The sequence below is a fragment of the Triturus cristatus genome, chromosome 12, assembly GCF_964204655.1.
Source record: "Triturus cristatus chromosome 12, aTriCri1.1, whole genome shotgun sequence".
NCBI classification, from domain to species: Eukaryota; Metazoa; Chordata; class Amphibia; order Caudata; family Salamandridae; genus Triturus; species Triturus cristatus.
The window spans coordinates 95946667-95965340 of NC_140595.1; the positions used below are offsets into that span (position 1 = coordinate 95946667).

At 43.3% G+C, this 18674-nt stretch overlaps 1 protein-coding gene across 2 annotated transcripts in view; it reads left to right on the top strand.

Annotated features, from left to right (window-relative positions):
* Nucleotides 1–8392: 8392 nt before the first annotated feature.
* ARNT (aryl hydrocarbon receptor nuclear translocator) overlaps nt 8393–18674 on the top strand; it is a 124729-nt gene continuing 114447 nt past the window's right edge. The window contains exon 1 of one of the 2 annotated variants that reach the window (XM_085638857.1): nt 8393–8535. In XM_085638857.1, the coding sequence (XP_085494983.1) occupies nt 8520–8535 (16 nt within the window). In that variant the 5' untranslated portion in view covers nt 8393–8519. Of the gene's footprint in view, nt 8536–9331; nt 9470–18674 lie in introns of those variants that run through there. The other variant, XM_085638858.1, reaches the window with a different exon arrangement.

Sequence of the window (18674 nt, forward strand, 5' to 3'; positions counted from 1 at the left end):
CTTTGTCATAGTTTCTTTTTCTTTTGATTTATTTATGGTTTATATTATGAGCACATATTAGTGGTGAGGTCCATATTAAAAATAAATTGAGATTATAGTATTTGTTGTAAAAGGTGCTCCAGGTCGACCCAGCATCATTGTCCAAGACCAATGCTTTTCATGTTTCACCCTCACTCATTTGGCATTGCAGTGTTTGTTCATGATCTTTAATGTAAATGGTTAAGCCTCGACAAACTGCATCTGGTCATCCCTGAGGGACATGGCCAGCTCAAGTCTTCCACAAGGATTTTTCCTGAGAGTTTGCTTATTTCTGGCCTCTGCGGCAGATTTCAAACTTGAGCAATAACCGATGATTAGGCGTTAGAGAGGATGCCTAGGATTAATAAAGCTACACTGTCCTTTCACTTTGTTAAGCCTGACCTGCATGAAACACCAGAGAGTAAAAGGAGTTGTGTAGATGTGTCTGTGACGCTGTTCAGAAATTAGCCGCTCTTCCTGGCGTCACAAGGATTGGCCAGTTTCACTCTGCAGAGGTCTGAGACTTTAGCCAGGGAGTTGTTGCAAGTCAAAGTTGAGATAGTAGTCAGTACAATTCAAATTCTATAATTTAGGGTTTAATTGTTTGTATACATTGTACATACCAATCTGAATTTCATGACAAGAGCACGGCCTCTTATTTTGCTTCTCTTTTCTTACTTTAATAAAACAGAACCAAAAAGTACCCTTTCCATGATCCCTTCAGCAACTGTAATTCAAACCATTCACAATAATTAGAACCCTAAGACCCTTATCTGTATCAAGTACATTTTCTCTTCTTGCTGCTTCAGATGAGATTAGTGATGTTGCATTATTTATTTCACCTAGTGATGAATTTTGTTCTTAAAATGTCTTTTTTTAGGTATCCAATACTGTGAGCATTCTGCTTTCAATGCATTTTTAGGTCTCGCCTGATCCAGCGCATGCGCTAGTCTGGCCGAGACATTTAGTCAGTAGCATTTTAAAGTGCTACCAAACCAAAGGAAAACCCTGCCACCAGCTTGCGATTACGCGCACAAGCGCGCGTGCCTCGCTCCACCCCGCCATGTGCCTCTCTGTCCTGTTCTTCTTCTTTGCGCCTCTCCCTCTCCCCACCCATAACCCGCCCTTTACCTTCTTTACTCCTCCCGCCTGTCTCTGTTCCCTCCCCTTTCTCTTCTTCGCGTCCGTCCATCTGTCTCCTCGTTCCCCTCCCACAGTTCCTCTGTGACACTCGCGCTCTCCTTTCTCCTGCACCTTGGCTCCTCCCCTCTATGCCTCACCTTCGTCTTCTCCCGTCTTTCCCTCCTATGCCCTCCTTGCTCCCAGTTCCGGCGCCGTCGGACCTTGCCCTCGCGCCCCCGTGTTTCACTCGCAACGTTTCCTGTTAGTTCTTCTTGCGCGCCCTGTCTGCCGCCGTCCAGCTTTCTTACTTCCAGTCTCTCATGCCTCACAGCATAATTCTTGTTTTATCGTGGTAGCAATTTGTACAAATTACAGATAAGTAGCTGCGCATTTTCATTCTTCAGATTGGTCCTGCTAAAGCGCGCCTAATGTGACACGGTCCACCTTTTTTTTTTTATTATCGATAACGTCCTCATTGGCAGTCATATGAATGGCGTGGTTTGGTGCGTTGCTCCATGCACTCTTTGCAGTGCATGTTTCATACATATCGTATTTCTTTCTGTCCATGGACCTTTTGTGTTTGCTGCCTTGCTCAGCTGGGTCATTCTTGAGTGTTATGCACTCGTTGTTCAGTGGCGAATATATCGTGGATGTAGTTTTGGGAATCAGTTCACAAGGGAATTATTGGTTCTTGTCATCAAATAACGACAGTTGTATATTCCCATGCTGCCGTTTGTGGCTGCGTTGGGCTTTGTTCTTTCCGCTCTGTTGTAGACTGGAGCATGCGTGGCTGCAAGTGTGGGTGTAGAGTGTGGTCCGCGGGGTAAAGAGGGGACGTTTAGCTTCACTTTCATACATCGATGCAGTGATGAGAGAGTAGCACACCCATACTTATCTTTTATTTGCACCTTATTCATTAGCCTCCTGATGGTCACAGTTGAGAGTTTTGGACACCCAAAGGACCGTGTTTTTATAGGCAGTCTCCAAAAGCGTAATGTTATTTACTTAAGACCACATTGGTCGACGGGCTTAATTTCTTAAACACTTGTGCCTTCCGGTAGCAGACATCGCGTCAAGTATAGCACCTGAGGCCCATGTTTAAGATGGGCTGTTCAGCTGTGTTGAAGTTATTATTGAGATATTTAGGCGGGCAGACGTTACAGTAACATAGGGTCTGTAACTTTAACTGATGCTGTCCCCAGTACCAGCATCACTCTGGACCACCACAGCATCATTCTGCAGTGCAACAGCGTCAATCAGCATCACCACAGCAACAGTCAGCACCACCACAGCATCACTCAGGGCCATCACAGCATCACTCAGGGCCAGCACAAAAATCACTGAACGCCACCACAGCATCAGTCTGCATCACCACAGCGTCACTCAGCGCCACCACAGCGTCACTCAGCGCCACCACAGCGTCACTCAGCGCCACCACAGCATCACTCAGCACCACCACAGCATCACTCAGCACCACCACAGCATCACTCAGCACCACCACAGCATCACTCAGCACCACCACAGCATCACTCAGCACCACCACAGCATCAATCAGCACCACCACAGCACCATAGCATCACTCAGCACCACCATAGCATCACTCAGGGCCACCACAGCATCAGTCAGCAGCACCACAACATCACTCGGGGCCACCACAGCATCACTCGGGGCCACCACAGCATCACTCGGGGCCACCGCAGCATCACTCGGGGCCACCGCAGCATCACTCGGGGCCACCGCAGCATCACTCGGGGCCACCGCAGCATCACTCGGGGCCACCGCAGCATCACTCGGGGCCACCGCAGCATCACTCGGGGCCACCGCAGCATCACTCGGGGCCACCGCAGCATCACTCGGGGCCACCGCAGCATCACTCGGGGCCACCGCAGCATCACTCGGGGCCACCGCAGCATCACTCGGGGCCACCGCAGCATCACTCGGGGCCACCGCAGCATCACTCGGGGCCACCACAGCATCACTCGGGGCCACCACAGCATCACTCAGGGCCATCACAGCATCACTCACCTTTACCACAGCATCACTCAGCACTACCACAGCATCACTCAGGGCCACCACAGCATCACTCAGAGCCATCAAAGCATCACTCAGGGCCACCACAGCATCACTCAGGGCCACCACAGCATCACTCAGGGCCACCACAGCATCACTATGCGCTACCACAGCATCACTCTGCAGCGCCACAGCATCAGTCAGCATCACCACAGCATCAGTCATCAGAACCACAGCATCAGACAGCAGAACCACAGCATCAGTCAGGGCCACCACAGCATCACTCTGCAGCGCCACAGCATCAATCAACGCCATCACAGCATAACCCAGGGCCAGCACAGCATCACTCAACGACACCACCGCATCACTCAGTGCTTCTTACACTTTTTAATTACAACTTCTTAGCATGCTGCACAGCAGCCACACTTCTCTACAGCACAGCTTAGAAACATTGGCAAAGTCAATAGCTCTACCTAAACACTTAAAAGGCGCCCCAATGCATAGCCAATAGGTTTCGCCTTTGGGACATTGTAAGTGTTTATTTATCCAGCACAATATCCTTCATTAAACAACATCAAGTGTTGCATGGCTAAGCACTTATAAGATCCCAAAAGCGAGACCTATTGGCTATGCCAATGCTTGTTGCTTTAGTATTCAGATATACTTATCCTGACTGTCTGAACCTGGCATGATTTTATTGGCATATTTGTATCGAATTGGACAATACTATGCGGATGATGTTGCATTTTGAGAAAATTGTGGCGTTCTCTACTAAATTGGCTCCATGGTGCTTTGCGTAAGCATCTGCGTTCTGTGATTTTCATCTATCCAGCAGAAGTTCTCCACTTGGGTATTTTGTTTCTGAAACAAATGGGTATTGGTAGGTGGTTTAGAGGGTGTCAGTTAGCTGCATAGAGGTGGTACGTGAAGGGGCTGAAGTTTCTTGACAATTATGAACACCAGATTCAGAGTGCAATCTTATTCATTCAAACACAAAAGTGTTTGCTGCAGCTACCAAGCTTAAACATTCTTGTATTTTAGGACTCATTAGTCAAAGAGAAGGACCTCACATGCAGCGTATCAGTGCTTGTGCAACCCATGCTACCCAACCACGTGTCACACACCCTCCTGCTCCCTGTTTGTGCGCCTGAAAACATCCGCAAGAGGAGCAATGCGGAGGATTTACAACATTACAGTGGCTGGTGTGAGTCTTAACATTTTCCAAACTAATCTTTTTAAAAGGTGACTGTGTAGTGGGTTGTTTCATCGTCGTGGTTCACAGACTGGGACAGCTATAGCAGTGTTGTGCGTAAAGGCAATAGATCTTGTACCCCTTTCAATAACTTGGCTGTTATCGTACAAGCCAGCATTCTGAAACCCCCTAAGTGGGAGATGTATTGATGGGAATCAGGAGAATTTCAATTCCCCAATTATATGCATTGGAGTTTAGGAAGTTGTATGACGCTACTGGGTGATCACTTCTCTAGTAACGCCCTGACGAATGCCCAGGACCCACACGGGCCAATAGAGTAGGGCAGAAACATGTTGGCACATGGAGCTTAGGGTCATAGGATCACAACACCCTGATTGCCCCTCTCCTTTCGTTTTTATTATCCCTGTTCACCCCACAAATAAAGAGATACTTGGGGTGAACTAGGGATTTTTATCTTAATGCTAAAAAAATAAATAAACCATAAGACAAATTGTTTCCTAAGTGCTCCCTGGAACACAAAAGAAATACCAGTCAATTGTTTACGGTTTGCTATTCTGGAAGGGCAAAGAACTGGTAGATGAAAAGGAATTTGTGTAGAACTCTCAGTATTCCTTTGTAACATGGCACTTATTCTTCTGTTTCTTTTAATTATTATCTTTAAATTATTTGGACAGCTCACAACCACTTTTAAGTGATTTCTTCGTGCTTGCTGCTTTAGTATAATTTTTCAAAGGGAAAAATACTGGATTTTACTGATTTCCCCCATTTTAGGTTAAGTCTAGCAGACAGCACAAACTGTCTGGTTGAAAGAGACATATTCTTAGCCTACCAAGAACTTACAGGGGCTAAAGCCCACCCATTGCTTACAATGGGTAGGGTTTACTCTCACTCATATTCAACAATATCCACCTTGTGTTTGTCCCTCCCCTGGAGCATATCCTATCTACGTATGCCCTTCCACAGGTCCCTCTCCACGCTCTGTGTGCTCTCTTTCATTAGTGTGCTTCTCCCCGCTACCACATGCGTGTGTTGGGCTCTCCCATGTGTGATTCTCCCTTGCTCCTGTGTTGTGTTCTTCTTAATCAACCACATCCTCTGGGATGAGTCCTTTCTCCTACCCTGCTTTTTCTTTCCTCTCCACGTTGCTTCCACCAATATACTCCATATGTGTCCTCCCATCCCCAGTGGTCCTCCAAAAAGCGCCCAGGAGCTTTTATTCACTACTGGGCCATTCCTCATTGAGAAATGTGTTTTAGCGCCCCTGACAGTTTATTTGAATTTACTGATCCATGTGACATCTGCGATATTGGATCAGTAAATAAATATATAAATGAAAGGGCCACTGCTTCATTCAGGAAATGATGCAGCACGTCAGCGTGTTTTTTTTATTTGCTATCTAATCTAGTGCCAATTTTAATGCTTGGGTGCACAATTTTCTTTGCCATCGGCCCATGTGCCTCATGCTGTACAGTGAGTCAGCTTTAGTCATTTTCGATGATTTGTTGCAATGAAAGTAAGGAATGAGGTACCTGTAATTGCTGCCTCCAAACGTGCTTAATGTTTTCACTTTATGAAATTCAATGTTGCCCTTTAAATTAGGTTGCATTGCTGTCTAGGTCACCTGAATGAGATGACCTTTTCGAACATTTGCCTGTTCTTCGCAGGGCTGTGTGCAAATGTTTTTAGTACCGCTCTTCATTGATGCTTGACCATTTCTGGGTCCTAGTGGTTTTTGTTTCTATGTCTTTGCATATCATTTGTATTGGTTAGTTTCAGGACCTTCCATTATTTGTTTTAACCAGCATATTGCCCATTGTTTAACAGAGTGGTAGTAATTTATAGTGGTTTAGCCCAGCTGCGTTTATACGACTGCAAAGTGCAAGCGATTTAATTTAATTGGTTGCATAGAAATTCTTTAAATGCTAAGATCAGACAATTTATTATTTATTTAGTGTCACCGGTGGCCGAATGGTTACGTTCTAAGATGCCCAGTGTGAACGGAAAGGGTTTGACTCCTACTGTCTTTGTTGCCAGGTGTGTTTTATTCCAAAGCATGCTGTCAGGGTTCAATGAATTAAGTAAAAAGGTAAGTATTCATTAGTTCCCACCTTTCATATGTTTTTATATTATTAATTCAATTCAAAATATCTTTATTCGAATATAGTATATCCATAAAAGCACAATAAAAAGAGTAAAAACAATCCGTATTATTAATGTATGTTATCATGTGGCACTTTTACGGTATACACTAAACAGATCTCTCTTTAGCGATCACTTGTAATGTAGTTATTAACCATCTCTTTCATTGCTCTAAATTTGCCAATTTTGATGCCCTTTTCGTATTTTTATTTTAAAGTGCATCATCTAGGATTTCCAAAGCTATCATTTTCATGTGCCACGATGGCAGTGTTGCTTCTTACAGAGTTGATGGTGTTTGGGTGGGTAGAGTGCAAATGGAGCACCAAACTAATAAAATGGCTGAATTTTTGAAAGAAGGCTCAGTGAGTTAAACACTAACTGCTTATATCTGATGTTGCTCGACTTAAAATCGTGGCACGGCCAGGTCAGATTTTCTTCCAATGTTGTAAATTCTATTGTATTTTATTTAATAATAGTACCACATTGGCAAATACGTCAGCAATCACCTATAAAAGGTGAGACCTATTAGTTTTGCTAATGCCTGTTTACTAGCATGGACTCATTGTCTTATGTAACATATCCTGTACATTGATTTACACACTTATAATTTATTGGCCATGTATAATGTGTATGTGTGCTGTGAAGGGCTCAGCCATCCTGGATTGGGATGGTTAGCACTATAAAAGAAAATAGTGTATTTAAATTATTTGTGTAAATAATGGGACAGAACAACACATCTGACATTCTTACAGTGCATTCATATCTTATATACAGGTACTGAACAAAGTAAAAAGCATGCCTCTCTTAAGTACCTGTAAAGGAATAAGCTGTGAGTCTTTTTACAGCTAGGTGTGAGGTTCAAGATAGCTCCAATCCAGAAAACTCAATCAAAAGGAGGCCTGATGGCCCCTTAATGTTGGCCTTTGTTTTGAGCTCATCTGGAATTTAAAATAACAAACCACCCTCACCTGCACAGTACTGCTGGGAATGAAAGCAGACAACGTGCAGGCGCTGCTGAATGTGTCCCAGTGTCTGAAAATTACACTGGGACAAGTTCAGTATAGTTCTGTGGAGTCCAACCTCTTGGCAGGGGAGACAGCGTCCACCTTGTGAAAAGAGTGGCTGGACGCGGTCTACCCGCAACTTGTGCCCAGAGCATAACCTCATTGTGCTTTTTTTCAAACTGTACTTTTAGCGATGCTGCACTGCTACGCTGCTGTACAACATTGTTAACAGACATTGACAGAGCCAATAACTTTTGCATGGGCGAGACCTATTGGATTTGCCAATGCTTGTTTGAATCAACTGACCTACAAGACAGGCTATATAAGAGAATAATTATTGCTGTTTTAGATTTAGATTCACCTCTTTCTCCACAAATGACCAAATGTTTCAACTGCAGTGTGAACACAGACAAAATGTATATAGATATTTCTGTTATCCATATAACTTGCTTTGAAAAATCTCTGTAGTGTACAGAAACATGAAATGCTTAAAAAATATTTGCAAAGATCGTTTTCCAAAAAGTGCTGGATGTGTTAGTAAAATTTGTACGAACCCTGCTTACTGATTCCTTGAAGGCAGAAAACATCTTTATCTAACGCTCCTCTGTAGCGGAACCAATCAACATCTCAAGGTGTCTGTTCGCAACTCTGGTCATTATTGTCCATTTGTTGGGTCAGCCGCTCCTTTAATTGGTTTGCATCATAATCCGTCCTCTTATTACTGACACCATTTAGCTCCACCCCTCTCCAGTTGAAGCCAATCCTGCCGCACCCTCTGCTGCCAATCCTCACTCGTCTGAGGTGCTGTTGGCTAAGCTGACAACATAGGGCGGGTAAGTTCTGAGACTGGGCTACAGATTGGAAAAACGACCTGTCAGTCCAGAGGGGGGTGTACGGCTCCTCCCCCCTAGAGATGCTTTGGTTCTGCTCAATCCGCCATCTTTGTTCCGGACACAGAGGGACAAGAACCTACAGCTTTGGATAGGGAGGTGGATTCAGTGCCTTGTCCGGTGATGGCGGCCGCTACCGGTGAGAGGGTGGGGCTGTTAAAGGGGGGCGGGGGGATCTGAGGCAGTGTGATGGTTAGGGGGGAAGAAGGCTATTATAATGGAGGGGGTAGGCGTATAATATTAGAGAAAGCGGTGGGGTTGTGGGAGGTGGTGGTGGGGGGTTAGGAAGTATGTTAGGGTTTGGAGAATGATGTAGAAACCGAATCTGGGGAAATAGCATGGTACCGGAGAGGGGCTTGGTGATGAGGGGGTTGTACTGACGATGAGGACAATTGGGTGTTACGGGGTACTTTTGAGAGCAAAGGCTACGGGTCGTATGTTGTGTACCCTTGTAGAGGGTACCTAACTGTAGCACCTGGTAGTTGAGAACGACAGGGCTGTGTATTACGCATGGGCATGTTTATAGTGTCTGGTGTATAGCGTTGTAGCGCCCAGATAAACAGAGCTGCTGTGCGTTAGTAACCTAAAACTCCCTGGCCCGTGTTGATATGGAAACGGCAGGGTTTTCAAAACCGGGATGTACGATAATGTAGAGTCCCGGATCCAAGAAATGCAGATCTGCTTTGAAGAACCATGGTGTCTGTACGGAGCCCTCAAGTTTCCCAGTGTCACACCTGAGTAGTTCTATCAGTCCACAAGTTTCTTTGGATTCTGGGATTTGTAGTCTTGTTCGTGCAATTATAAAATCGGGAAAAGTCCCAACATACTATGGAAAAACCTGCACTGTTTGAGCTACAGAGAGCTGTGTTTGCTCCAAGTATGCCAAGCAGTGCAGCTTGGAAAGGCCAACCCTGGCATCTGGAGATGAATGAATACGAGGTATACGTAATATAGCGCTGCAGTCACCTCGTGGAGCTAGCTTTGAATTTTCACAATAACAGGTTGTGCTGGCAGGTTACCAGGAAATAAGAGAAGTGAATAACCACGGTTTGATTGTTTTTTCTGAATGGAAGGTAAGCGTTTATTCTTTGGTGCAAATTGAATGCTTACATGTACCAGTGTGCTGTTCAATAATATGTTAAGGTCTCCCAGAAAGACCTGTACATCTGGATTTTGTTTAATGTTGGAGATTGCTTACTTTAGAAACTCTCCTGACCCTTATGAGGGACATTGATTGTGGCGATCTTAAATATGTAGTGGTCAAGTGTGGTTTCAAGTGCTACTATTCTCCCCATAACCTCCTTCCACTCCATGACTTCGTCGTTTAAGGTTTTAGATCAAGGGTCTCCAACCTTTCCTGACGTAAGAGCTACTTGTGTTCAATGAAAATCACCCTGAGCTACTTATATTAGGGTTTTTAATAGTGATCACATCGACAAGTTTACCTTAGTGGGCCTCATGCAAGATTATTACCATTGATGAGCTCAGAGCATCAAGCAGGCATAGGTGCTGTAAGTAGAGGCGCGAGGGTGCTAAACACCTCAAAAGTAAATTTGTTGTAGTTAGAAGGTGAATGAGAAATAAAGATGTCTTTAAATGTACTTTTATCTTGTCACATTTGGTGTGTGTTCAAAGAGACGTCAAATGTCAGACTATAACTTCTACCAGATTGATGCTTATTCTACTTTCCATTCTCTGACAAAGTAAGAGATTTATTTAAAGAGAACGATTTGACAATCTTGCTGAAGTAAAATAATTGAGATAGGAAAGGCTGTAGGATATAATTTTTTTTCTAACACAAAATTTAAATACCTGTAAATTAAATGAACAAATGTTTCAAAATATATCCGCATGAAGGAAAGCACAAATGAAGTACACTTTTAAATTCTGAAGCATGATGTTAACAATGATTGTCGGGTCAAAACAATCCAAGACAATTGGTGATGCACAAATGATAAATATTTGCTGAAACCTTTTTTCTGCACATTATTGCTTGTGCGCTATGTTTTTTTCAGTAATACTGTATGCCTGTGCGCATCTAGTGGCCGTTTCAGTGGAGAATGTACTGTCTGTAAATGACAGTGCTGTACCGCACTATGCTTTGGTGATATATTTGTGATGGTTTGCTCTAAAATTCACGACGCTCTTGTGGTGTATTTTACAGCACACCATCACAAATATATCACTAAAGCATAGTTGTGGTATTGCACTGGTATTTACAGACAGTGCATTTTCCATTGAAATGGCCACTAGATTTTACACAGATATTACCACGCTCCTGTTGAGTGGACATGGCTCATTTGCTACACTTTTTCTTTGTGTGACACTTGTATTTTCCACAATCTTTTCGACTTCACTGACGTAACATTGATGGTAGCACCCCCACTGTGAAAATTTGTTCCAGGACCATTACAAGCATGATTGCCAGTAGTAATGTAAAAAAACAAAAGCTTTATCAATTTAGAGTGCCTCTACATGGGTCATATATAAAAGGCACAACTGTAAATGCTCCTGGTACCAAAGTAATAATTAGTTATAGGCTTCCACAACGTAGCGTGATTCATCACTCAAATGTCAGCTTTACACATATTTTAGAAATTAAACAATTTTTCACCAAACATCAGCATTTGAGTTCTGAAAATAAAATGCACAGTTTCATCCCAAATGCACACTTTTTAAATTATGGCATATATATGCTAATTTAACCAAGCTAAAGCTTTTAATTTGGTAGGCTGGGCTACACACAGGACAGCTATTTATCAAGCTACTTGTTGTACGGCTTGTTTTAGATAAGCAGGGTGGCAACCCCACCCATTTTTAGGCCGTAGCCTACCAGAAAGCGCTGCAGTCTGGTTTGCAAAAGACATCTTGGGGACATTCAGAAAGCTGACTTAGGAATGCATTCTGTCCTTTGGTGACTATTGGCTTTGTAACTCACATTTCTAGCTTTCTATTTGCTGGCTTTATTTGCTTTGGCTGTTCAGCTTGAGTTCGTCCCTTGTGTTGCCCAAACTTACTTCACTGTGTTCATTCATAAACTCGCTTTCTGTAAACAGGATTTTTAATCTTGTTCTGGTCTAGTCACATTTGCTGTGCATTCAAAGATAGAGGTCAAATGTCAAACTTTCTCTTCCGAGGGAGCTTAGTGTTTACTTTTCTTTCTTTGACTTCAAAGTGCTATAATTTGTGACAATCCTCTTGAATAGAAGAGGAGAGGATGTTTTTTTTTCTTCTAGCACACAACAAAAAAATAACTGCTGATACATCAGAATAAGTACAAACAAAGCCCTTTTTTATGTAATTCTGAAGTGTGGTGGAAACAAATATTTGAATTCAATACACTAGGTGATGACATTTCAACACATTATTTATGTGCAGTAAAACCGTATTTCTGTGCAAATGTAATGGTCATTTCAATTGAAAATTTGTTGTCTGTAATTGCAGTGTACTACGACACCATGCATACTCCAGTCTACGCCACACCACTCCATTCTACAACATTCCACGCCCCTCCAGTTTAAGACGTTTTACGCCGCGCCACTCCAATCTACGCCACTCACTCCATGACACAACACATAACTCCATGCCCCGCCACACCACTTACCCAATCCAATTTTTACCTCACCCCACTCCAGTGTGCTACAACCTACCACAGTCTACCCCTCCCCAAGTTTCCTACTGCACTCTACCTCAGTTCCTTCTATTCCATTCTAACCCAATCTACCCCCTCCACTGCAACCTACTCCTCTCCACCGAACTCAAATCTAACCCAGTCAACCCCACCCACCTCACTTTAATCTGCTCCACTCCAAATCTACCCAGCTCTGCTCCAGTCTACCCCGCTCCACCCCAATCTACCCCTATCTACTCCACTTTACTCCAATCCATTCCACCCCACCCACTGAAACCCACTCTAATCCAACCCCAGTCCAATCCACTCTACTCTACCCCAGTCCACTCTACCCCTATCTATCTCACTCTACTCTACCTCCATCTATCTCACATCACTCAGTCTGGACTTGACTACAATCTCGATTCCACTGTAATCAATCCAGCTCCATCCCACTCAAATCTACAATGCCCCAGTCCCATTTGAACCTTCAGTTGGGGATCTTGTTAGAGGCTCCTGCCGAGGGGCACTGCTGATGTAGCTTACAGAAGCTAAACAAATGAGAGCCCTACTCTACCCTAGGGACTGTGCAGGCCTCTTTATATAAAAAAAAAAGCAAAATATTAATTTTTATTAATGTTGAACCCACACCCACCAGAGTTGCCCCTTGGTGTCACGCTTCATCATTGGGTTTCTTCCCGTTCTGCTGCGGAACGATGCATGCTACAACCAATGAGGTACACAGGAGCACTGAATATTACCAAATTATTTGTAGGAGAATAGGAGCTGGGAAGGGTGGGTGTCTTATTAAAAATACCTGGCTGGTAGTAACTGTTACTTCAATAAATGCTCCAGTCGGTAGTGTTAAAAGTGGGAAGGAAAAAATGGGAAGCTCTTAGGGGTATTGTGGCCCTAACGTCCTCCTTTGGTTTGGTCAACGTGTTCCTTTCATCCTTCCCTGTGGCTTTTGGCAGGACTGGAAACTTTGCTCCCTAAAACCACTTCTTATCCACTTAAATGAATTTTACACAGTGTATACCAGTCACACACCATTCATGCCAAGGATTTTTCTGTAGATGCAGACAAGATGGCGGTATTTGCAGGTTAATGGGCCAGGTGGGGACCTTGAAGACTGTGCGACTACAGGCTTGCCTCACATTCATGGACCTTGGGAGCACTATTAAGTGTTACCACATATACAATGGATCAAACACCAAGTAGGCCGAAAAATCCTTGGCATGACTGGGGTGCACTGTGTAAAAAGCATTATAATAAGTTGCTATCAGCAGGTATTTTAACAGAAATCCCCCCCCCCAAACTCCTATTCTCTTACAAATAGTTTAGTAATATTCCGTGCTCCTGTGTAGCTTATTGGTTGTAGCATGCCCGTTCCGCAGCGGAATAAGAAGAAACCCAATGATGAAGCCACCAAGGGTTAACACTGGTGGGTGAGGGAGTTGACATTTATTTAAAAAAACATGTTTTTTTTTTAGTTTTAAAGAATGGCCCGCACAGTCTCTAAGGTAGAGTGGGGCTCTCTAATTTGTGTTTAGCTTGAATTTGAGGAGGATGAGCCGTCCTACGTTTTCCCTCCTATTTGTAGTATAGCTTACAGAAGGTCAGGCTGATCTCTGAAAGCGCCTCTTCAGCCACTATTCTGGCACTCAATAAATCAAGATATATAAATACTATCACTTATACATGTACTCCACTTATCCTTGGACTTGTACATCCATTTACCCATCCACTGACCCATTCTTTTATTCTTGCAAACACACAGTACAGAATGTACGACTCGACAAATCAACACTGAAAGCCCCTCTATGTATTCTCTTACCTGAGTGTTTATCGAAATGCAACCTTAGTGTGACAGGTATGCCTAGACATGGATTTCCTTTTTGGTTTGCCTTTGGACTAAAACTTAACCTCAATAATGGAACCAATCTGCTGCTGTTGTCTGGTTGGGACGTGGCATGCAGTTGAGCCTAAACTGGTGACTGCACAAGACTGGTTTTGCTTTAGAGAGGCATAATGGGCAAAATAAATGATGGACTAGAAAGTGGTGCTGAGTAATTATCAGTGGCTGAGATTAATAGAGATGTTCCACCCATCAATGTTTAGATCTGGGTTGATAGCATAGCTGTTAAGTAGACCTTTTTGCTTAGAATATAGTGATAGTGTACTTTGGGCCAGTCGGAGCTTGTCTCCGTCTGTAGGACTATTTCTTTCTTATCTGTTGCCATTGGCTGTTAGGTTCTATTTTATTGCCTCCAATGCAGTTCTTGATTTGAACAGTTTTGAGGGTCTAACATACAAAAAAGGCCTCACTGCCTGTTCCTACTGGCTTCTCCCATATCTCTCGTCTTTTTCTTCTTCTTGCTCCTTGTTAACCCCTTCTTGTCAAGCCCTCTTTCCATCATGTGCTGCTCATTCCCCAGCCTGCCACCCTCACATTCTTCCCATGGCAGTTGTCCTTCACCCCTGTGTGCTACTTGCTCTCTTCTCTCCTCGCCGCTGTTAATTCTTCCCTTCCAGTGGCTTCTCTTACATGTTGTGCAGCTAGGACCAGGTACTTTAAACAAAAGGGGAGCTATACTGAAGACCATGTTGGCCCTTCAGTGTGGTCTACTTTTTGTTAATATGTCAAAAGGATGGGTGTCAAGGTAGGTTTCCTTATTGGAACCCATTACTTCCCACCTCAGTCCACCACTGAAGTAAACTCTAAAGCCCCCCCCCCCCCCCCCCCCGGACTTCCAGGGAGGTACTCAGAGACTCGCATGGTGGCATGCAGAGTCAAGACGGGTCTATTGGCCACTGATCGGCTGGGCAGTTGCAGGGACGGCCTCTTTTAGCTTGTTGTATCCCTGTAGCTTGAACAGGAGGTCAGCCTTAGAACCCTGGGGGTCAACTTCTTTATCTTGGGTACAAGTGTGAGAGAGGAGGCCCTGTCCTTTAGGGCTCTTTTCAGGTCTCAGGTAGCAGGTTTCAGACCTGTTCTGATCTGCCACAGGTCCTGGAGTGTTCAGAAGTGGGTGCCTAGAGATACCTCGTTTATTCCTGACACAAGCTAGTGGGTGCGAATGACCCCTGGGGACACCCTAACCAATAGGGTAACGGTTCCAGGGGCTAACCCTGCCAATTTTGGGCATTTTCAAGATGGCCGTAGTCTTCAACCACCCTGAATTTGGGAATCTGAAGGGGTGGGGTGTGTGTGTGTGGGAGTGTACTATGATAATTGTGGAGTCCTCTCACATCTAACACTAAAATCCAGTTTTAAGCAGTCTCTGTACCACCCACCAAACTGTGTCGGAAGTCTGGTAAAATTAAAGCTGACTTTTCGGCAACAGGCAGTGAAAACCCACAGTGTTACTGTATTCGGTTTACATTCTTTGAAGTTTACCCCCTGTGTTGTATGTGAACAGGCCAGACCTGTTGACAGGCTGCTACAATGTCATGAGGCCCACTGTGTTTGGGGCCTAACTGGCTGGGAAGACAACAGACTGGCCCTGCCAAATGTCGGCTAACATTTGCATGTGACAGGGGAGGCCTCTTTGAAGTGTGCCCCAAGTCCCCAATGAAATGCCCGAGCAGACCTGTCAAACCAAATGTGATATTCAAGCAGGACTAGACATTTTAATGTCGGGAAGGATCGATCCAACCTCCTTACATATTTTGGCAGATTGAGGGGTCATCTTTCCCCATTCAGGTCAGCCTATTGTTTTGCTCCTAGGAGCAAGTTCACACCTCATTCACTCCTACTTAAATGCTAATAACTGGCCGGCCTCAGTGGGAGAAGAAAATGCATATTGAGCTTCCAGAGGCTTCAGACAGGGCAAAGGTAACTTTTTTTCAAAGTTACTTTACTGTAACATTTAGAACAAATTCACAATTTAATTGGATTTTTAACAACTATTTAAAAATAGTTGCTTCATTATTGTTGTAGCTAGTCGCATATCTGCGATAGAGGATTAGTATTGCTTTCCTGTGTGTTCCTATGGAATAGCCAAACCTGTTAAAGTGAAAATAGCTTTAAAGGCATTTTCACTGTAAGGACAGTTTAATGTTAACCTTTTTATATGTCCTTTTAAATACTTTGCACCCTGCCTTAATGGGCAATAAGGCCTACTTAGGGGTTACTTACAAATATTTCAACGAAAGATTTAGGCTTTCAAAAGGGGTTAATTTGACAAGTCGAATTTACAGTTGTACCCAGCACAGCCAGGCTAATATTGCCAGTCCTGGTGTCATGTTTACATTGTCACTGTAGGGGAGGGGACAAGTTGTGCACCAGTCCACTTTTTACTTTAACATACAGGCACTGGCTACACTGTAGTGCCACATACTAGGGGCTTGTAGGTAAGTTTATTATGCCATTCGGGGGAATTTCAAATTTACCATGTCAAAAGTAGGAAGACAAGAACATTACCACTGGCTAGGAGTGATAAAGTGCACAGATTTCAGTAGCCAGCAAAGTATTAGGAGTGACCTAGCAGAAAGAGCACATTTTCAATAACTAATGAAAGCTCCCTTGCCATACATCTTTTCTATGACATAGAAATAAAAGTGGGGCTGTATTGAATCAAGGGAGTTTAAGTACCGTCTGCCATCCGTTTCTTTGGCCCTAATGTACTTAGCTTGCATGCGATAGATAGTACATTGATTTCAAACTAATTGGTGTTACTTTTTTTTTTTCTACCTGAGGTCTGTCATTAAGCAAACTTTGTCGGTATCCAGATATAGAAATGTGTGTTGACATGTTCCTAAGCTATAACTCTCTAAAGGATTTTGGAATTTCTTCTAACTCCACTGGAACAAGCTTGTAATAAAAGTTGAAACATATGTTATATCTTTTCTTTGCTTTTAAATGAGTAAACTCCTCTTTTAAAAAAAATTATTTATGCTGATGATTGACTGCTAGAGTGTCAGGTAAGTATCTGTAAATAACATGTACGGAAAAGGCATATCACTTTTTTGGTGTTACCAGTTTACATATTCTGTTTTACCAGAACAGTTACTTTATCTCTTCATCTTGAGCTTGTTATTGTCTGTGCAAATTGCTTGGCTCGTAAATGTGCTTAATTAAAAAAATGTTGACTGCATTAGCCTAAATTACTCTGTCCTCATACAATTATTGTAGAACACAAAGGAACGTTTTTTTTGGCCATGTCAATGCTGTAGGCGAAAATGCCGTGCTTGTTCTATAATTTTGAATATTTGTATAATGCTTTATAGGATCACGCAGTGCCCTGAAAGTACTAATGTTGTATACATGAGTGATGGAGGAGGGGCAGAGATGATAGGACAGGAATTGATGGAGGGAATGTGGGCGGCTGGGCCGTCTTAAAGGGTAGCAACTCATAACATGGAGCCAGTGTGGGAGTAGCTGGTTTTGGGAATATGCTTGGTAGATAAGCGGGAATGAGTCGGTAGAAGGTTAAAGTACTGAGAGGAATCTACCATGATAGTTGGAAATCTTGATTAACTGTTGGACAAGTAGCCAGATGGGCCAGGAAACTCTGCTGGAGGCAAAAGACTGCATCCTTTACCCACTCCAAATTGTGTCAAACAGATTTTGAATGACCGGTTTCTCTAATAGATGCACTTTCTTGTGTGTCCATGTCTGAATAGGGATTGGATAGGAGGGTGGAGGTTATGATACTCATTTTATTTTCTAAACATATTTTATTTTCATGCGGCCCAGCCTTCTAGGAGGACAATCCTACTTTTTTGTGGAGGATTTTTTCAGTAAAACTCTTTTCTTCGGCCTTAAATTTATGGGCGCAATCTGCATCTGGAAACTAATGGTGGGACTGCTCCCCTGGCCTGCCTTTGTTGTCAACTTCCTCCTTTTGTGTTATATATTTTTTTGTTTTAATTTTTATGGCGATGGGCCCCCCCACACCGCTGCAAGCATCTTTCCCTCTTTTTACATCTTGCTTACCGAGGTTTTAGCTGTCTGTTGTCTACGGGCTATTGTGGTCAATAACAGCATTTAGAGTGGGGTTTGATTTAGCCTATTACCTACTATTTGGTGGGTTTTGTGTACAACCCATTTGCTTATTCAGTGGCTTTACTCCCTCCTGTATGTATCCCTCCCTTAGACAACATCTTCCTTAGCATGCCATTGTTTAGATTACTCGTATCCTTTCACAGCTACACAACATGGATATACTTTTTTTTTACCGCACTCTATGGGAGGAATGCATTTTTCTTGGCTCTCTCTCCCCACGTGCTGCTTCTCCTCCACCCACCCGACAAAACTCCCCACTTCCCTCACTTGGTCTTGTTTGACCTCACAGTCATGGGTTTGAATGAGCAGTGTGCAGTCAACCTTTCATCCTTCTGAGCTCAACAAAATAAGCACGATTGAATTGGGTAACCATCATTGGTTATTCCACCCACAAATAACTTGTGGTGAACATACCCTTACCTAAACACATATTATGCTACGTTTTTATTAATGTGAGGTAACGAGCAGGGCTGAAATGGAGGTTGATAAGTGAAGTCAATTTTGGAAATTTACAGTGGTCTAAAGGCTTAATGTTGTAGCCACGTCACACATTACATCCATTACCACAGTAACCAAAGTTTCATTTGGGTTTTGTAGTGTAGTATACCTATGTGCCCACTCCCAGAACAATTTGTTTTCTTAAATGTTTGCGATCCAT